At 53.4% G+C, this 21,233-nt stretch overlaps 1 protein-coding gene across 8 annotated transcripts in view; it reads left to right on the top strand.

Moving 5' to 3' along the window:
• The window catches only part of PTPRF (protein tyrosine phosphatase receptor type F), a 394,797-nt gene that overhangs the window by 359,897 nt on the left and 13,667 nt on the right, over nucleotides 1-21,233 (top strand). For 6 of the 8 annotated variants that reach the window (XM_075097853.1, XM_075097851.1, XM_075097854.1 and 3 more), the window contains 5 exons: nucleotides 1,530-1,645; nucleotides 4,520-4,552; nucleotides 7,490-7,587; nucleotides 15,565-15,688; nucleotides 17,639-17,814. In XM_075097853.1, coding sequence (XP_074953954.1) covers nucleotides 1,530-1,645; nucleotides 4,520-4,552; nucleotides 7,490-7,587; nucleotides 15,565-15,688; nucleotides 17,639-17,814 — 547 coding nt within the window. The remainder of the gene's footprint in view (nucleotides 1-1,529; nucleotides 1,646-4,519; nucleotides 4,553-7,489; nucleotides 7,588-15,564; nucleotides 15,689-17,638; nucleotides 17,815-21,233) is intronic. The other 2 variants (XM_075097857.1, XM_075097856.1) reach the window with 1 other exon arrangement.

Raw genomic sequence — 21,233 nt, 5'->3', positions numbered from 1 at the left:
GAGACAAACATTAATTATGTGCTGTGCCCATTCCCCAGAAAAGCTGGGCCACTTCGCTCAAGCGCTCAGGGACTGGCACGCAGTAGCACATGGCACATCCTGCTGTGCTCCTGATAGGAGAAACACTGCTTTATTTGTTTGCCATGTATTTTTCTTTCATTCTATCAGTGCTCTCAAGTCCTTCAGCTCTTTTGTCTCGGTCCAGGCCGCTAGAAGGCTTCTGAGATGTTGAGATGACTCAGAGTAGTATAAGACTCACAAGCTGGTCCTCTCCATTGAACAACTCCAGTGTCTGATGCAGCCGTGGGCTGCAGATGGAGCTTGCTAACAGTCTGGGCCGCAGCAGGAGCGCAGGTCTCACTTGCGATTTATGCACTAAATTTTCCCTAATTGCCTCTCACTAGTGCCAGCCCAGGATGCACAGCTCCCTGTGGAAGTGATAGCACCCTGTGCCAGTGCAGAGCATTTCTGATCACATGTGGCTCAGGGTCACCACCATCCAGAGATGCAGCTACCCCTGTGCAGAACCTGGCAGCCCTTCAGGGTGCTTTGAAATGCCTCACAAGGGGGTAGAAAGCAGAGACTGACTGCTGCAATTTGCAGAATGGCAAACGTGCTAGCATCCGTGCAGACTAGCAGTGATGCAGCTCCCTCTCTTCCAGAAAACATCAGGTCAGCAGAGGGGTTCACCATCAGGCAAAATCCATTTTGGGACTGTAGCCAAAAGACAAAGTCTCTGCGTATTGCTGCATGCTCAGCATGTTGACAAAGCGTCAGGGTCAGCACAACTCAGAAGATAATACTGCTGTCCTGCTCCTGCCCGACACTCCTCTTTACTGCATGGGTATATCCACTATATTTGTAACATAGAGCAAGAAGCAGGACTTAAAGAATCACTAGAAACCCTTCTTGCAGTATTAGATTTTCCTTAGTATTCACTTGTCCACTTTTTGATTGGATCTGTCCCTGCTTTGGTCGTGAATTCCAGCAAGAGCCTGAGGTGGTGGCATCGCTCTAGGCATAAATATAGCATGAAGAGACAACGGTGTATTTTATTGTTCCATTAATACACGCCTTGGGTGCCTTCAACCATTCAAGACATGTATTAATGGCCCAATAAAACACACCCTGAAGAGCCTTTACACGATTATATTACAGCATTCTATATTTAAATATTTCTAATACTTAAAAAAAAAAATTATTATATCCTTCCACTACAGGAAATAGTTCCTAGAGAGAGTAAGAGGAAACAACATCTTATATCTATCTACTTTTTCTCTAATAAATATTATACAGAATATCGTATTTCAAAGTGCCTCACTAATCAAACCTCTGCCATTGCTTACATATGATCCTTCCTGTTTCATAGATGGGAAATTGGAGGCATGCAAGAGGATGTGACTTACCCAGAGGGAGCCCCAGGGAGCCTGGGATGGAGCTGGGTATCTGAGATGCAGGGACCCAGGCTCCTTCCCAGGGTGTTTCATGCCAGTCTCTTCCAGAGCTCACCTGCTTGTCTCTGTCCATAGAAAAAGGGCACACTCCCCTTCTTCCAAGGATGAGCACTCCATCGGCCTGAAGGACTCGCTCTTGGCCCACTCCTCTGATCCAGTTGAGATGAGGCGGCTCAACTACCAGACTCCAGGTAAGGAGCAGCTAAGCCCCTTGCACCCCACTTCCTATGGTTCCCCTTCGCCAGGTCCCCATGCCAGAGGAGGAGTTGCAGTCCTCCCCGCCGGCAGCTCTGCACCTTCTCAGTCAAAGTGGCACAGAGGAGGCTTAGACTGAGGCTATCCAGGTGTTGTTCTCTGGTCTGCAAATCCTTCTCCCTGGCCCTGTCACTGCAGGCACACAAGGCTGGGGAACCCGGACAGGGACAGTCTAGTGTGTGGGGTGGGGTCAGACCTTACACGAAGCTTACTGCAGTTGTCCTGAGCCAGGAGGAGCCTCCACACAGAGTTGGGAGAGCTCACCAGTGCCTGCACCTGTGTTGCTCCCGGGTGCTGTACTGGCTTGGCTTGGTCTAGGCTGGGATTCAGTGCTGAGCACCACTGGTGCAGTGCTGGCCACAGGGGCTGCGACTAGTGGGGCCAGGATGTACAGAGGGGCGTCGGGAGGTGAGGCCCCTCAGAGCCATTGTACGGCTGAGGGTGTCCCAGCAGCTTCATCCTGGGATCCTTGGTGTGCTGACTGTCCTGCTCTGCTCAGCTAAGGGTGAAGAGAAGAGCTACCTGCAGCCTACATTGCTCCCCAGCCAGTGCTGTAGCCCAGTGAAGGGCGCTGCTGGTCACGATGGTCTCAGCGCAGAGGATGATAGTTCAGTAAAAGCTGTTGCTTTCTGCATGCAACTGTTCACTGCAGAGCATCTCGTCATGCCTGCACTGGCCTGTGGTGCCTCGGGGTGTAGCTAGTTTGCCAGCCCACAGAGGCAACTGTACCTCGCACTGCAGAAAGGTCTCGTGCTGCTGCTTTGTGTCTGTACGTCTGTGATGGCACCAAAAGCACGTTGTAGTGATCAGAGACAGGCTCACCCTGACTCGTTCAGAGCCTTTCAAGAGAGTCCAAGTCCTAGATCAAGTGGGGGAGTGCTTGGGCTTTTGTGGTGGAGGGAGCAGTTCAGCAATAAATGAGGCACATACAGCTCTCTTCTAACTTGCAGCTCCTCCTGGTCCGTAACCTACTTTCCTTTTTCTCCTGCTGCTCATTCATCTAAGAGCTTTTATCTAATAGGATAGTTTTGGAGGGACCATTTGCTGATGTAAACCCGCTGTGTCTGGGAGAGAGGGTAAGAGGAGCCTTTCCTGTTGCTGCCCACAGCAGTCTGGCTCAGACCTGGGGTGTACTTCACCAGCACCTCTCTCTCTGTGCCAGCCATCAGAGATCTCTAGTTAGTGCATCTCCGAGGCAGGACCGATGGTAGATCTCAGTGGTGGGATGCAGTGACAGCCTGGCAGTTGCCAGCAGACCTGGCCCATTAATTGGCCACAACACAGACCAGCATGGTATTGCAGCATGGGAGGAAAATGCTGTAGGGAGCAAGGGAGGCTCCTGCGCTGGAGGAAGAACATCTCAATGGGCAGATTACTGGGAGCAGCACTAGGTAAGGGGGTCACACAGTCAACAACAGCATGCAGCTTCGTGAGGAGGAGCAAGGTGTTGAACAGGGCTGCTCCAGGACACCTGTGCATGGGAACAGGCCTCTGTGACATGTCTCTGCTGCCCAGGGACACAAGAGCTGTCTTCGCTGTATGCTTGTGGCTTACGTTGGATGGAGGAGTGTGAAAGGTCAGGCTTGCGCCTACTCCCATCTCCAAACAGATCAGGGTGTTTGCAACAAGGGCATCCCTTGCTAGAGCTGTAGGAAGGATCAAGATCTGCCATCAGAGAGAATAGGGGTCCAGGAAATTTTCTTTTCCCACTTTTGCCTAAGGATAAGCCGAAGATGATCGCTTATTCAGAAAGTTTGCAGAGCTCTCTGGAGAGAGAAAAACAACCCAAAGTGCCCAGTTCACTAGAGACGGCAGCAGTGCCCTGGGATGCTCCTAGCCAACACTCCCCCATCAAGTGACAGCACTGTGTCCTGCGCCCTTCCTCCCTCCGCATCACTTGTGAGGCTCTGCGGGGTAGAAGCGGGTGTTGTGCAGCTAGAAGTGACTGTTCCAGCTCCTGGCGAGCTTGTCCTCATTAATGAGGAGGCATGAAAACCGCCGAGCCCACCGGGCCCATTCTGTTGCCCCTGTCACCCGCCTGAGGTCAAGGCAGTACTGCGTGGATGCATTGACAAGAGGTGATGGCCACTGGCCCTGCACGCTTCAGTAGCTGGTCTCCCTACTGGAGTGTGCTGAGCAGGGAAAACTTGTTTAATGCATAATTAATTGGGCTACTGTTATTAAATATTAAGCTGTCTCATTTTTGTGGTTTTTACTTCAGACAAGGGTTATTTCCCCCACTGTCAGCCTCCCTGCACTAACAAAGTGCTGTGCCAAGTCGCTGAGAGGATACAGTCCCAGTACACCACGAAATGAGGCTGAGTTGTGCTGCCGATGAGCTACAAGTGAGCTGGAGGCTCAGGAGCACTGAACAGAGGTTGCTGGGGCTGAGTGCAGTCCTCCTGGCCATGGAGCAACACAGATGTCCCCTGTACCTGCCATCCACCTGCCCTAGCTGGCTCCCCTTGGGCATGGAGCCGTGGACAGTGGTGTGCAGCGAGAAGTGTAGCTCTTGGTGTCAGATGAATATCTGTGCGCTCACTCCCCTGCAAGTAGCTCCAGCTCTGCATGTTTGTCAGCATCAGGGGATGGCGCTGGCCAGAGCCAAAAGCCCGGTGTGTAACAGCCAGCTGCAGAGCAGCCCCCAGGGCCAGGCAGCCGGTCCTGTGCAGGAGTGAGGCTCCCGGTGCAGTGGCAGATGGTGCTTTCCTTTGCATCTTCATCTCCTTGTCTTTCCATTTCTGAACCTCTGCGATGATGACTAAAGGCTAATGGGATTTCTGTTCTTGCCCCATTTCTTTTCTTTGCAGGTGCCAGTGTCCCCAGTTGCCCGAATATCTCAAGTTAGTTTTAACTCCTGTATTTATCTTTTGACACCTTTTGCTTTTTCTTTCCCTTTCTCTCTCGTCTTTGTAATTTTTGTTTCAATGTCATGAAGGTCACCCTCACTCACAGCAGACTGTGTAGAACGGCAGTGATTTCACTTTCTGACATGATGTGTGGGGCCAAGCTCGGGTACTATTTGCACAGCACTACAGCAGCTCACGGCAGCACAGTGCAGAAGGGAAGGCCCCAGATGCTCGGCTGCCAGGAGGCTCCTGCAGCAGCCCTTTCCCTGCTCCCAGGCCTCCTGCCCGCTCGCAGTGGCATGCCAGGCTCTGCCGTGGCACCAGGCCTGCAGGCCTGCATGGGGAGAGATAACCTTGGCCATTCTGGAGGGAGTGGCCAGCTAAAAAAAACTCATGGACAAATTGAAGGGTGCTCTGCAGCCCAGTGGTTGAACACGCACTCCTCCTACCTCAGGAAGACTGGCTTCCCTAGGCTGGGTCACCTATGCCATAGAATTAGGCAGAACAGATGCCAAGGGATGCTGATGATCTCGGACTGCCGTGCGGCTGGACTGCTTAGCAGTGTTGACACCAGAGTCCCAGGGACAGAGCAGAGGGACTAACTGCTCTACCGGGTTGAATGGAGTAGTACCAGGGCTATGGGTGTAACTGCCCCTTTATCTCCTGTCGTGTGAGCTTTAAGTTCACTCTAAAACAACCATAAGTGTCCTCCCCGCATACAGGAATGGGAGAAGTATGTAGGATAGATGCTTGCCCCAGGAGCAGAGCCAAGGGCTTTGCAGTCGGTGACCCTGCAGGCATTGTGAAACCTCTGAGCCCTTCCAGCCTGGTGGAGAGCTTGCTGTCCTCTTGCCAGACTCATTGGCAAGAGAAGTCCTGGTAGTAAGTACAAATCTCCTCTGTCTTGCCCTGCGCTGTCAGTGGCAGTTGTTCTAGGTTCACCATAATGGGTTACCAACCACCCCTTTCTCCCCATCTGTTCCTGCAGCTCCTTTGTTGCTGCAACACTCCTTTGGCCAGCAAAACTGAAGTTTGGAGAGACCCCCTTGTGTTTCTTAGCAGAGATGAGTGTCTCCAGCTCTCCTGTGGTCCATGGCTGTGCCGTACCTCATACGTAGCCATGTTGGAATAAGCACATACTGTGGCTGTGTTCCAGACTCTTTCTTCTTCCAGCCCCACACTTCTGCCTAAGTCCCACACTGTTCTCCCCATTCAGTTGCTCATCAGTTCCAGCTCTGCACTGCAAAGGCTGCTCCTGAGCTACAGCCTCTGGAGCTCTGGCACCAATGAGCAAATTGTGCAGAAATCAGGGCATCGTCTTTGTGGGCCTGCTCAGCCACCTCAGGGATCCTGATGGGCAAAGTGGCAAACAGAGGACTGCTTGCAGGAGGACCTCGGCACAAGGCAGAAGAGGGATTTTTCCCTCTCCATCTGTCCGTGTGCTCTCAGGCTATCGTGGATAGCTCTGCGCTGTCAGGTGATAGAAGGATGACTGTGTGTTGGATTGGGTCTTGCCTATAGGCAGCGATGTCAGACGCTTTTGACAGAGGTGTGAGGAGCCCTGCTGCGCAGTGGCTGCAGTATAACACTTCCATGTTATTACCTAGTGACTTGTCACCACTGTGTAAAACGCACATACCCAGCCTGGGGAGTGCTCCATCACCTCAGCGGCCCATCACTGCCATCTGTGGCACCATTCAGGCTCTTGAGTGATTGAGAAGCTCCTGGCCATGCTCCAGCCTGTCTCCCTGAGTGTGAATCAACAGCTTCAGCCTATTAATAATCGTTATTACCCACGTGGGTTTCTGGGAAACCCACAGAGCAGCCGATGGAGTCACGATCCTTGGGATTTGGATGAGCCAGGCTTTGGATGAGATGTTTCACAGCCAAGTTCCTGCCAATTCACCATCTCAGCTTCAGAGAAAGAGGCTGTGATGGTTAAGCCCTGAATCCCAGGGCCCCAGTAGGGCTCCTCCCGGTCCCACAGTACCCATCCCCTGTGTGGAACCTGTGGGATCCCCTCCTCTCCCCTAAGCGGCACTTGGGCTGTGCCCAGGATGAGCCATACTGTGCATCCCTGCTTTAGACAGGGCAAGACTTCTGCCATGGCTTAAGCTGCATCCCAGCTTGCAGCAGCCTTGCAGAAGCTGCTGTAGGCCATGTCACTGCACACAGTGCTTTGCATAAGCCAGCCCAGTGGAGCTGGATTTTGGGCCCTAGAGCTGGCTCTGCCTCCAGAGCACCACTGAAGAGCACTGAGTCACTCATCTGCAGGCAGAGCTGCTCCTCAGCTCTCAGAAAGTTGTGCAGTCTCCAGCCAGGGGAGCAGCGGTTCCTCCGTGGGTCCCTTCCCATCTTTCTCTAGCTCCCCAGGGGCTGGGGCAGCATCTGCCTACCCAAAAAGCTGTGCACATGAACTGCAGAGGTTTCCCCTGGTGCAGGTCTGGGCAAGTTTCTTTTTGGTTAATGCCATTGTTAGGGGTAAGCAAGAGGATCAGCCTCAGCCCTTGGCAGTGAGCGTGCCAGAGAATCTGTGTTCAACTTCAGCCCGTGCGGGAGCCTGGGAAGTGCATTGACGATGTCTCCTTGGCCCATTCCTGCTGGAGGCTTGCCTGAGCCCCTGCCCGCTGCGTGGCCTGCTCTGTGTGCCCGGTGGCTGTACTGTCCGAGCATGCTCACCCGGTCATGCACATTCTGCACATCACCTTTCTTTTTTGTTTCGCCGAACCGTGTGCTCTGAGAGTGCGTGCAGCATGCCGTGTGATCTCGCCGACTTCCCATCCATCCTGCCCAGCGCTTCACATAGTCACACATGTCCGCCTTGCACCCACCTTTTGGGTTTGCTGTGCACATGCTGTTGTCGAGCCTTCCTCGGCTGTGCAGACCCATAACCATTTTCCTCTCCCTCCTCCCTCCTTGTCTCGCTCGCAGGCATGCGCGACCACCCCCCCATCCCTGTGACGGACCTCGCCGACAACATCGACAGGCTGAAAGCCAACGACGGGCTGAAGTTCTCCCAGGAGTACGAGGTAAGCGTGAGAGCATGCCAGGCGGTGGGGGCAGAGCGATGCTGGCCAGGACCCCCAGCGGAGAGGGCTTGAAAGCTGAGTTGTGCCTCCCCCGCACCGGTATCGCCTGCGCGGGCCCTGGGCCAGGCCTGGGAGCCTGCCAGCTCTCCCTGCCAGCCCCAGAGCAGTGGGAACTCGCCTTGAGCAGTTCAAGAATGGCTTGTACAGGGAAGAGGCCTTGCCGGTGAACGCACAGCAGCCCGCCATGCTCCCACCATGGTTACAGTCTTAGGAGTGAATTCGAGCTCATGTCTACCCACCTGGGCTGTCACCCTTTACTTTGTTGGTTCGCTCTACAAGGGCTGCCTACCATGCAGGTTGGCTGAGGTATTTCAGTCCACAGCACCCTGTGCCCCTTCACCTCCATCTGCATTCAAAGCTTTGCTTTCTGCACCATCCTCCACTGCTGACAAACATGCATTCGGGTTTTCATTCCTGCTTTCCCAACCTACTCTCCCCCTGCATGCTGCTGGACTGTGCTGGCATTAGCCTGTGCTATTCAGCATCTCTGCCACCAGGAACTGCTGATGTCCCAAGGCCCTGGAGCAGTCCCAGCTCCCTCCCTGCATGGAGCTCTCTGCCTGTGCCCTGCAATCCTGAGCTGCAAACTCCCCAGCACTGCTGAATCACACTCTTGCCCTCCTCCATATCTCTGGTGGAGCCCCCACGCAGGTACTGTCCACACCCGCCACCAGTGCTGCCCTTGCTCACACACACAGGCACGCACTCGCTGTTCGGTGAACCCCCCGTCCTGCGCTGCGCCTCTCCCGGCCCGACCCCTCCATTCCCATCCTTCCCTGAGGACAACTGGTGGGAGGATGCACACATGGAGGGGAAGGGGCTGACCTGCACAAGGGCTGCCTTGCCTTTCTCACCACTCGCCGGGCTGGATGATTAGGTTGAAAACTTGTAAAGTCGGGGAAAGTTCCTCTGCAGGCGAGAGCAGCAATGGCAGGATATATGTTTGCTTGTGCTTACATGCAGGACCCTCTTGAGCTGCAGGTGACTTGTAAATAAACCCTCAACTAGTATTAAAGAGGGAATAAATTTGGGAAGTGTCCTTTGCATGTGTTATCGCTTCTGTTTGAATTGTTATCTGCCTGTGCCTGTGGCCTCCCCTTCCTGCAGCATACCTACACTGATTTATGAGATGAGATCAGAACATTTGCCCACGAGGTAGGATTATATATGCCAGGAAAGGGAAAGCAGATCTCTGTGCTGAGAAGGTAAGGGACGAATTCCAGCTAGTTCAAAGGGTGTGCTGCATGTATGTGAGAAAGGTGCAGAGCTCCTTTTTGCTTCAGGATGCCAAGTGGAGGGCTTTGCCATCCCTCTCCATGCTGCTGGCTAGACCAGAGAGAAGCTGAGCTTTCACCAGCTGCAGCATTACATCGCAATCTGGGAGACGTTTAGAGAAATAATATGCTTCCCTTGCAGTTACCTGTGTGTTCACGTATGTCGTGCCAGTAGTGCCAAGGTACGCAGTCATATCTGTCTGCCTTGGGCTTTTTGTTACAAGTCCAGCTGAAATGTTAAGCAGGGTTGCCCACTGCACTACAGGCAGCCCGTGCCTCTGCTGCGCGGTGGGGACTCAGCAGGATCCAGTGTCTGGTGCTCCCATCCTCATACTAGGCCTGCACCGGTTGGAGCCTGCAGCGTAATACTGAGCTGTGGGAACTGTTTCAGAAAAAAATGAGCATTAAGTAAATTCTGTTAGCTGTTTTCATGAGCCCCTCTATTCTCGTTTCTCTTTCTTTGAGTATCATGGCTGATTGAGAGCACCGATCAGTTGTACTTTTAATGCTAAAGCAGCTATTAAGTAGCTGATTGTTGCATGTAATTTTTTTCCCCTGGATTCTGCTGCATTTGACTCCTCATCAGCTAGAAATTACTGAACATGACAGGCTCATATGGTGTTTGATAGTAGGATAGACCCCAAAGCAGAATTGATCAGTACAGTCATTTCCCATTTAAAATGCCAGTGAGAAAAATCCTGGACTGAGTTTGCAGAGGACAGCCGCTGCATGTGCAGGATTGCTGCGGCGATGGGTCTGCTCTCATCCTGGTCCCTGTGTGCACAGGGACATGGCAACAGCTCTCTTTGGGGCCTGTGGTGGGAGGGCTGGAGGGCAAGATGGGCACAGCACGCACTGGTGAGTAAGGGAATCTGCAGAATGGATGCAGAAATAGCAGAGGTGGGAGGGGAACAGGCTGTGCAGCCCCTGCGGGAGCTTGTGCTTCCCAGCGTGGGGCAAGGCAGGGAGCCAGAGCTTGCCAAATTCTGTGCAATCACAGTCATTAACTGATGATACAGTCCCAGCACTCACCCTGGGACTGTGTGAGCCCCAGACCTGCACTGAGCTGAGTAGTGACCCAGCACTTTGAAAGATGGAGGCCCCGACCCTATTTCCCTGTGGCATGATAGTGCTGCCAGACTGGGCGTAGCACAGCTGAGCGGGGAGAGCCGAGGGACAAAGGCATCACAGATGAATCCCCAAGGCCTGTTTGCTGTTTGGTAGTGCTTTGGATTGTTGCATTTTAAGTGTTTCTGCAGAGCAGCCTAGCAGCCTAACATCTCCGTGGGGTGCAGGGCTGTTTATAAATGGCTCACGTTCCAGGAGGAGTGGCACACCAGGCAGAGAGCAAATATTTAATAGCACTTTTAACCACTGAGGCCAGCTGCCCAGAGCCATCAGTCTGGTGCTTGCCTTGGTTGTGCAAGCGATAGCAGGGTAACCTAGACACAGGTGATGCAAAACAAGACCTGTCAGCACCTTCCTGTGCTCCTGGGAAGGGAGCAGAGAGGGTGGCAGAGATTTCTTGGAGCCGCCTGGCCTCCATTCCCGCAGGTCAGAGGACAAATAATGTTGCTCACACCAGTTTGCCAGCCTGTGTGTCCAAGTAGGCTGTGCAACAAAACCAGCACAGAGCGAGCTGTGCGCTGGCTGCAGCGGTAGCAGGTTCCTGAGCTGCGGGTTAGCCCTCACCCCCAACCAGCAGGGAGCAATTCCAGCTGGACCTGCTGGTACACCGGTGCGACAGGAGAAGCTGAACTGCAGGTGCTCGGAGCTGAGCTGGCTGCAGGCATATTTAACTCCGCTGCCAGCTGCTCTGGCGTGGGGTATAGCACAGCCCCACCAGGCTCTACTGGGCATGCAGCAGAGGTGGGGGGAGCAGAGTGCAAGGGTCTGGCAGCAGCTCCTGGCCTGGCAGCACCAGGAGAGTATTTCATTCTTAGTGTACAGTGAGAGCTACAGTGAATTTACAGTGTGGGATTAATGGAATTAAATAAGTAGAAGGGAGGCTGAGCCCCTTGATTATTTATCTGCGGGCTGTGGTGGGCGCTGCAGCTGTGTTGGAGCTCCTCCTGTGGGCCACCTTCCCATGCTGCAGCCTGTGGACGTGGGGCAGGACCCTGCCCTCGGATGGGGGGTTCCCACACTGGTACAAGCAAGTGTGGGCACACGCACTGCATCTCACACTTTCACTGTGGGATCCAGCAAGCCAGGCACTGTTGTCCCCTTTGTTGCTGTTAGCAAACAGAGGACAGACTGGCTCCAACCAGGGCAGGTTCCTGCTCCCTTGTGGCCGCTGCCATTTCTGGGCTAGATCCTGCACCACCTTCCCATCAGAAATGTTTTTCCTTACATCCAAAGTACACCTTGTGGCCCGTGCCCCTCATGCCTAGTCCCTTCGGCATGTCCCTCCAGTGGACAGTCCCTGGGAGCAGAGCAGGCTGGAGGGGATGAGAGCCAGGCAGTGTGCTGCTTCCCAGCACATTAGTCCTTGATAATCTTTAGGTCTATGTCGGATTTGTCTGTATTCCTTCTTGCCAGTGTGGTGGGGAGGCTGCAGCACCTTCCCCACAGTTTTGTATGGAGAGAAGTGCTGCTGGCCTGTCCTAATCCTGTGTTTGCTTGCATTTCCCCTAAAGCCACCAAGGACATTGCATCTGCCATGCCTGCAGACCTGGCACGGCAGCTTAGGCAGCAGGAGAGGTGCTTTGGTTCTTGGGGCCAGTGAGCCCAGGAGGTGCTGGACCCAGGGTCCAGATATCACCTGGGGAGCCACATGTTGTGGGTTTAATGGGCTAATCGGGAAGCTGCCTGGCAGGCACGCAGTGCTCACGTTCCGGTAATAAGAATAATACGGCTGAAGCACTGCCAGCGATTGATTCAGGAGCACATTATGTCCTCATCTGAGACGCAGCGCAGATTGACAGTGGTCAATGCCTGTGCTAATGTGGTTGATTTCACTGGAGGCCGGGAAGCACTCACAGCCCAAGTGCCTTCCCCTCCCCATGCCCTTCTGCAGCCACCTGTGCGGCTGAGCAGCTCAGGGCTATGGCTGCCCAGCTCCTTGGCCGCCAAAACCCGGGACAGCTGAGCCACCGCGCTGCCCCCAGCTCTGCCTGCCCGGGCTGCCCGAGCCTGCCAGCAGCAGAGGCAGCTGCAGGGACTGCATGCAGAGGGATTCTGGAGCTGCACTGAGGAAGGAGAGCAGCAGACCCAGAGTGGACTGTATCTGAGAGACGAACTGGCACACAGGGATGTTTTCAAGGCATTTGTAAAGTGCTCTCAAGTCTGTCGAAGAAAGAGCCTTTTCCCAGTCCCATTTCAGTGGGCTGGCTCTGTCTTTATGTTGATGGCAGTAGTAGCAGGGATCCCTGAGCTGCTTTGGAGAGATTGCTCCTTGCACTTCCACGCTGGGAAGGAGGAGTTTTACTAATTGGGCTTTTTCTTAATTTGCACTTGCTGTCTTAGAGCATCTCCCCTGTCACTTTAAAGCAGAGCAAAACTAAAAGTCATGGTGCTTTTAAGTTGTTCCTGGCTCAGTTCCTTCCAATTTCCCAGCCCTTCTGCTTTCTAGGAAGAATGAGTTGAAAGTATTACTTGGATCAGGTTTTTGGATGAAGCAGTGATTCCCATGAGCCCCTGAAAGGAACGAAAGCAGACTCCCAGTGCCCAGGCAGTTGTGGAGAAAGGTGGGGAGACAAGGCAGTGCTGCCGTTGTCACGGGCTGCAGAGCATCGTACAGAGATGGGACAAGACTTGCCAAACACCACTCGTGTAAGGGCTTCAACTGCTCTCCAAGCAGCCCATCATCCTCCCATTTATTTACTCATTTGTTTGCCTTAAAGGGGGGAACAGGTGTACATTAATTCATCACCAGAGTTTAAATTAAATCATTTTACTTCTAAATGAGTCACTAATTTGCAGGAGTATTTAATTAGAGCCTCTTTGCACTCAGGTGCTGTATTACTTCTGACTTTCTCACCTGTTTGCCCTCTTAAGAGGCTGATGATGATTAGACCATTTCTGCACATCCTCATTGCACATCAAAGCAATTAACCCTAATGGCAACACCTTGATGCTCCTCCTCCGTTCTGGGGGCTCTTGGCAGCCTTGTCTCCCCCAGGAAATAACCCTTTGCACCACTGTGGCAGGACGCAGACTTGCTGTGCAACGCACACTGCACCCCACAGCTTGGGCAGCCCTGCAGCCTTTTGGCAGTGATTTGCAGCATAGATGGAGCGTGAACAACTGCACTGAGCTCTCCCTGCCTCTGCTGCGAAGGGAGGACTTGCTCCAGCACCCACCTGTGCCTGGTGCTGAGCAAGCATTCACAGGGTGCAAGCAGGGCTCGTGCTTTCTTATATTGCTCCTCAGTGGCAAGAAAATGCTCACTCGTAGCTTCAGGGCCAGTCTCAGCTCTACCGCCAGCTGGCCAGCTCTCTGCATGGGCTGCCTGTGCAGACTAAGGCTACCTTTTTGAAGAAGTAGTGTTATTTATGTCTTTAATAGGCATTTGGTGGGTTTTCCTCCTTAGTTTGTCTATTTGTGCTTCTCCTTCAGTGTGCTCCAGATTGACTAGAGCGGTATCAAAACCCCTCTCACTCATCTCTACTGCAAACAGAAAAGTCCTTACATATTTTGTTCCTCTTTTTCATGCCTTTGATCATTTTTGGTGCCCTTCTCCAGTTCAGCGCCACCACTAGATGGGCAGCAGTCATCCCTGCCACACAGCTGAGAGCATCCAAAGAGCTGATTCAGTGAGCAGCCTATCCTGAAAACAAAATACAGGTGTCTGAATGAACTGAGGTGCCCCAGAGAGCTGTGAGCTGCGCTGGGACATCTCTGTGCCTGGGCAGAGGAGTGTGCAGGGGCTGTGGTAGGCAGGCCAGTGGGTTTCCAGCCAGAAGTGGTGCTTGCGGTCTGTACTCCCAGCATCCCTGCTGCAGCGCCTCTGAGCACTGCTTCTGCCTGCTTATTAAGCTGATAATAGAAAATTACAGGTTTTCTGTAGGAAATGTCTATTTACATCCTACATTTCCCAAACTACCTATTAGCATCGCTGTGATGTCACATCCTCCTGCACGTTTTCGTCAGCGCTGGCCCCCCTGCCTGCAGGCAGCCTGCTGCTGCGGGGACAGCTGGTGCACGGGGGCACGGGCCACCACAGTGCTGGCCTGTGCCCTGTGCGTGCCGCAAAGCCCTCGGGGCTGGTGCAGCGATGTAGGCAGTGCCTGTGCTTGTACCTGAGCTGGGTACCTGCACCCACTGCCGGCTGCTTGGGAATCACCTGCTGAACAGCACAGGAGAGTAGGGGACAGCAATGGGTGTCACCTTGTGCACAGACGGTGGTTGATGGGGCTGAGCAGAGGGACCGAGAGGGCCATCCAGGTCAGCCCAGTCAGGGAGCTGTGCTTCCTGGCTCAGCCTTCTGCTCGCAGCTGACCCAGAGCTGACAGACTCACAGGCGTTTTACTGACTGAGAAACCTTCCGACATGGCTCTCTCTGCCAAGTGATGAACGCGGATGCTTGCGGAGAGAATAATGTGCAGTGCTTCCCCTGGCCTGTTTGCTCAATATTTTTGCCTGTGGGCCAGCAAAGCTTCGGGGACCCTGAGCTGGAGTACGATTTTTAAAAGGTTTCGACTGTGTTGGTAATTTTGGGGGGAGGGGGTTCATGGGATGACTGATTTCTGCTGTAGCTGCCTGCCCTGGGCTTGCCCAGGGCCGTATGTGCCGAGCAAGTCCCTGCATGAGGCAGCTCTCTTGTCTGGGTGCCTCACGTATCTCTCAGACACAAAGAGGCCATCCCATCTCAGAGGGGTGATTTGGGGATGGTCCTTTTCCACCTTGTTTTGTGCATGGACGAAGACAAAAGAAAAGGCTTTGGAAGGGGCTGCTTGGCCATGGAGGAGCCATGTACCAGGCGCACCGGCAAATGGCTTGCGGAAGAAGCATTGGGTGTACAAGGCCAGGACGCAGGTGGGATCAGGATGTGGGCTTTTCAGTCAGTTGCATAGCATGCAGGCCTTTGGCCAAGATTCGTAACCACGTCTCTTCTCCAGGTTTATGGTTCCTTGTCACTCTATTAACTCAAACGAGAGATGTTTACATTGTATAAGTAGCTGGAGCTACTATCAATTAACCTCTCGATTTTCATGACTATTCCCTGGCAAAAGCTCATAGGCTGTCTTGCGGGACACTAATACCCAAAGCTCCTGGAGCACAAGACACCCAGGGCTTGCTATATTTCAGGAGACTGCAGTTCAACAGCTAATAAAACCACTAGGTCAAGAACTGCGCTGTCAAGTCTCTGTGGAGTCCTGGCGTGATACCAAATTTCTGCTGATGGGTAGCTCCAGAGGAAAGGATGAGCACTCAGCAAGAGTGGAGGTGAAGGCTCAAATGCATCAGGCTGCCCTAGCAAGGGGCTGCTTTGCCTGCAGATCATAGGAGGCACGTCCCACTGAGGACTGGTTTTCGGTGTGGTCTGGCTTGACACCGCTGCTGGGGGCACCTACGGAAGCTGCGTCTGGCGTGGGGAGAGGTGTGCAGGGAGATGCAGATTTCCTGACTGAAACACGTGTGCTGCAGCGTCCTGTTGTGCCTTAACCACTCCAACTCCCTCTCTCTCTTTTCTCCACAGTCCATTGATCCAGGGCAGCAGTTCACCTGGGAGAACTCCAACCTGGAAGTGAATAAACCGAAAAACCGCTATGCAAACGTCATCGCCTATGACCACTCACGTGTCATCTTGACCTCCATCGATGGTAAGAGTGACTCCGGAGTGGGCACCCCAGCAAGCGGCTGAATCTGGCTGTAGCAGAGGACCATCTTTTTCCCTGTTGTCAGTCGAGCAGGGGCAAACACTAAGAAACATACCCAGCATCAGTGTGAGCAAATGTGTGTTCTGGCTGGCAAGAAGAGAGGAAGGGCTCTGCAGAGCTACCCCTGCTGTCCCAGTGTCCTCAGAGCAGTGTGCCCCGTGTGGTTGCTTCTTGGTGCTGCTGGTGCCTGCAGAGATTGTCCCAGCAGCCTCCCTTCTCACTGCCGGCCCTGTTGTGTGACTTCCGCTGCCTTCCTTGCACATGGTGGGACATGGCACTTTTAGCCCTGCCACCCTCTGTCCCAACACAACTGCAGAGGTATCTTTCTCTGGGACTTATCAATGTTTGCTCCCAAGTAAGTGCCCAGAGCTGCACGGGGCGAGTGAGGGGTTCCCCTTCCCCTGGGACATGAGGCTCCACATGTCCCTGTGCTCCATGGGAGATGCATTGGGCCCTGTCGTTCATAGCACTGACCCCCATGGCTCCAAGAACCAACCCCACATCTCTTGAGTCTGGGCTAATACATGCTTTTAGTGCCTGCTTTACAGTCCCCTTGCACACAGAGGAGCTGGAACCCAGGTACCAAAGTCCAGGCTCACCCATTCCTAGTTTTATAAATCAGCACCCAGATCTGCACACCAGAACTGAGCCCAGTCATGGAGGATTAGGAAGATGCAGCTAATTCAATGCACCCCTGCTTGGGGAAGAGTTTGGGGCCTGGCTTTTAGTACAGGTGGCCCTGCAGCCTCCAGAGTCCTTTTTCTTGGGATGGAAGAGGCTTTTCTAATGCTGATGCACCACTCATCCTCTGCTGGAGGAGGAGGGGGCATCCAAACCATCCCTCACAGCAGCACGAGCAGCTGTGCAAAGGCCTGGCATGTCTGACCACATGCAAACCCTGTTAGACAGCTGTGGGGTGAGCACATGGGGGAATCCCTCTTTTCCAGCCTGACTCAGTTGCTGTAAGTAGTGTCTGTGTCTTCCTGGGAACCGTTCCCAAAGCGCCCTGCCACTCCATGCCAAGGGAGCCAAGCACTGCACTCCAGCTGCTGCTGCTCCCCCAGAGCAGCCAGCACTTTGTTTCTGCTGGAGACTTGTGGGACCTGTAGAAAATTCCCCAGGACAAAAGGGTGAGGGGGAGACCCCAGCTTTATTTCCTTCCTCTAATGAAATGCAGATGCACTCTCCTTGGAGCCTGGGCAGCCCATGCTGAGCAGGGTTTGGAAACACAGCCCCGGGCCTCTGCTTTGCCGCATTTATTTTAGTAACTGAGTGTTTGCATTTTAAAGGCCTTTACAAGAAAGTCCTTTCCTTAAAGCGGTGGAGGCAGAGTGGGAGCGGGAGCAGCCTCTGTCAGCAGGCACCAGAGGGGGGTCTCACACTGAGGAGGGTTTTGGTGGTGGAAGATCTCTGGCTCCTCTGGGGTACGTGTCCCTGCAGGAGGGATAGGAGGACATCCCTGCCTGACGTGCCCTGCTAACAGAGACAAGCTAATGAAGCAGCCTCATTTTTAAAAGGTGATGTAGGACTGTAACAAATAGCTGGTGAATTTAAGACAATTATTTCAATCAGTTGCTTGGGGCCAAACGAGCTCCTTAATATTCCTGCCTGTGAATTTCCTTTTGTGTGCGGGTGGCAGCTGTCTCTCTGCTTTGGTGCTGCCTGCTTCTTGCATTAATGTGGGAGTTACAAAGGGTTCTTCTTTGTTCAGGCACCATCCCTGTCCTTTGCAGGATCCCTGGGAGAGATTCTGGCATCACCCTGTAAAGGAGGCTTGGTCAAGAGCCTTGAGAACATGCCAGCCTCTTCCCCTGCCTGCAGGGCCCAGCAGAGCAATAGGCACAGGGTCATGGGCTTCCCCTAGAGTAACTTCAGGCTTCTCTTTCTCCACAGGGGTCCCAGGCAGTGATTACATCAATGCCAATTACATTGATGGGTATCGGAAGCAGAACGCCTACATCGCCACGCAGGGACCTCTGCCAGAAACCCTCAGCGACTTCTGGAGGATGGTGTGGGAACAGAGAACAGCAACTATAGTCATGATGACCAGGCTGGAGGAGAAGTCCAGGGTACAGTGTGTGCTTCCTCCCTTTTCTGGAGCTGGTGGAGGCAGGAGAGAGGGATGGGAACCCTTTATGCTGTAAGGGCATCCAGGGAGAGGCAGGTCCAGTGGTATGGCTCACTGCTCCAGGCACCCCAGCAACAAGTGCCTTGTAAGCATATCCCTGTGGGGCAAAAGGGTGGCAAAATCCCCTCTCATTGTGCTGCTTATTAAGCAGTGTCTTGCCTGTGTGTCTGCATGTACACCCATCCTTTTCCTGCCCACGTTACTCATGCCAAAGGGGGAAAGGAAAGCTCTGAGGTGGGGAGTGTTGACAGTCCCTGAAAGCTTGGGGACTGTGTCCCAGAAGCTGAGAAGCTGCAATGGGTAGGTGGTATCAGCAGCATCCTGCAGCCTGACAGGGCCCTAGCGTCTCTGGTGATGGAGGGGAATGGTTGATGGGGTCTTATTGGAATAACAAGACTAATTTGTGCCTTGTCCAATGACAACATGTATAAACGATCAGCTCATACTGCCAAGATTAGATATTCTGATGTAATAAATGCAAAGCTGCCTGCAAACTGTGGTTGAAGGCACAAGGTGGAGAGGAAGGAGCAGGAGCCTTCGCTGCGGATGGTGCTTATGCTGTCTCATGACAGAGGTTCTTACTCAGCCCCTGAAGCAGGAGTTCGTAAGCTGTGACCGAAATGCTCCCGTGCCCAGATGCACCCTTCAGGCAAAGCCTGCCTAAGCAGGAGGCAGCTTCTGCCTCTCGTGATTCGGTTTGCTCCTAAAAGTAAAATCTTAGTGGTGAGCATTTGTACTTGCAGAATATTTTAGTGTTGCCATGCCAACGGCAGGAGAAGGGGCTGTGCACTCAAGCTGTGAAGCACTGGTTATTTTTAGCCCAATAAGCTCGTTCTTGAGAAGCAGAAGCTGTCAAGTTTGGGTTTAGTTAAAACTTTTTCCCACATGCTCTCCCTCCGTTTCAAAGCTTTAGCACCGAAATGCTTGCAGGGGTGTCCTAGCCCACGCTGCCTGGGAGGAAGCAGCTGGAACAACCAATCACCATGGCAAAACAGATCTGCTTTTCCTGCGTGTACAAAAATAGGCTTTGTTCATGGGCTTCCCCAGCTCTAGAAGTGCCCTACAGCCTGGAGGGAAAAAAGGTGTTCCTTGGACAGAGGCTGCCTCTAGAGGTCCAACCCCAGCTTTGCACTGTGCTTCCTGCTGCACAGCCCTGCCTGCTCTGTCCAAATGGCTGCCGTCAACCACCCCAGCCCAAATAGGGAGGTAAATTAACCTGACCCATCCTGCAGCTCAGGGCTTGGCACATGGGCTAAGCAAGATCAGAAGCTGCTGATCAACTGCTCCGTGCAGCTGTGGGTTATATGGGGACTTCCTTGTGCCTTCACATTTCAGTTGTGGAGCGTATATTTGAAGTATGAGGAAAAGCCCTTTCAGGTTGCCAAGTAAATCCATGCCCAGAGTCCTGACTCACTTAACTTCTGGGCTGCTTAGTTATGGGAAGGCACTCCAAGGTGCGTGCTTCTCAAAGATAACGGGTTTCCTCTGACCCCACAGGCACTTGTCTTTGCCTGAGATGCCTGTGCTGCTGAGCCGTGCCTTATCTCCCCCCAGCACGCTCCCTGTCATGTCATCCTGCAGTTACCTCCTGCAGTATTGGTTTCTGTCCCAAACATGGTGCGTGTGGTCAGGCTTTTGGTGACAGCATGGGTACTGTGAATGCCTGACATGGGCAGGGTGTGACCAGAGTCCTTGCAGAAGCTGCAGGCAGCCTGTCTGACTGGGTGTGCTGCCCAGGGGCTCTAGGCTGACCCGACTGGACCCAGACCCCAGCATTTGCTCCCTGACACTGCCTGCCCATGCCCTGCTGGCACTTTGGCACATCCTCAGCACTAATGAGAAATGGGCAGTTTTCTCAGGCACTGCGGGAGAGGCTGGTTGCCAGGGGAAGCAGTGGGGAAGCCCGGCCACTCCTGAGTCTAACCAGCTCTGCACAGCAAGGGCTCCGTGGATGTGTTTGCACCCTGTAGGTGCCTCAGGGCACCCACTCACAGGAGGGCTCTGGTGGGGAGCTGGGATGCAGATTTGCAGGAGATTGTTTTCTCTGGGTTTCTTTTTTGTTCACTTCTCCAGCGTCTTCCAAGGCAGGATGTTTTTCAGCCACCTTCCTGCTCTGCTTTTCCTGATGCCCCTTTGGTGATGGCTAGAGCTCACTCAGGAGCACACCTTTTTGGGACCAAGGAAGATCCTGATCACTGCCTATTACTCCCAGCTTTCAGCATGAGTTACTGCTTTACAGTTTCCTCCTCTCCAGAGCCTTCAAATCTGATCTCATGCAACCCCTTGGGTCCCTCCAGCGTTGCTGCTTGCTGATGTTCACACTGCTGTGGGACAGCACTGCTCCAGGCAGTCCCATGGTGTCACAGCATTACCCATGGGTGACCTTGCTTGAAAGTCCTCTTGCCCAGGGGCTTCAGTGCAGGCACAGGACTGTCTCTCCAGCTGCAGAGCCTGGGGTGGGCAGCAGGGCCTCATGGCGAGATGCCCAGTGCAGAACAGGCTCTGCTACCTTTCCAAGTGAGCTTCCCAAGTTCCCCCCCGGCAGTGCTGTGTGTAGATAAGGCAACTGGGACCAGCAGCAGCTTTGCAGCCCTGTAGGGGTGACACTGCTTTAAAGGGCTCCTGAGATGCAGGAGGAAAAAAAAATCTTTAAAGAGCATCAGCTTTTATGGTCTGCAATTTCAGCTGGTTTGATGGTCCAAATCATCCTCCCTTTTTCATGTTTTCACAAAGCGAGAGGCACATAAAGGATAGAAATGGCTGGATTGTGCAATTTAGCTGCCTTCAAAGCTTTACAGTTTCAGAGTCATTTGGTGGCAGTTCAGAAACACACATTGTAGATTAGCTTTCCCGAAGCTGTGAGCGTGGTGTGTCCCAGTTGGGGTGTGTTGCACAAGAGAGGTATTAAAGCAGGATTCCTCCTACCCTGGGCTATCCCCAAGAGCACGGCAGAGTGAGGTCTGCAGAGCAATGCCGTGCCTTATTCTGTCCCAGCCCAGAGCACCAAGCAGCCATCCCTGGGGTGTGATCTCCCCTGGCACTTTGTGTCCCCAGGCAGGGGTGCAAAGAGGCTGGTGCTGAAGGGCTCTGGGGAAGAGGGGCCCAGCAGCCGCATCCCACTCCAGCTCTGTCACTGGCAGCCGTGCCGTCTGGAGCTTGCGAGCAGGCCCAGGAGCAGAGCACAGCTCTCGAGCTGGGGAGAGGTGCCCGGCTGCTCTTGGGCATGGGGCATCAAAGGGGAGGGACAGGAACCACTCAGCAAAGCTGCAATAAATGTCTGTTCAGGACATTACTGTGCTCCTTAAGTTAATGAGAAGCAAGCACTGCCAGAAGAAAACATCTCTTATCTGCTTTAGTGCC

This window comes from Phalacrocorax aristotelis, chromosome 6 (assembly GCF_949628215.1).
Source record: "Phalacrocorax aristotelis chromosome 6, bGulAri2.1, whole genome shotgun sequence".
Lineage (NCBI taxonomy): Eukaryota > Metazoa > Chordata > Aves > Suliformes > Phalacrocoracidae > Phalacrocorax > Phalacrocorax aristotelis.
Note: the sequence above shows the minus strand (reverse complement) of the source record. Positions and strands in the feature narration are given on the sequence as shown.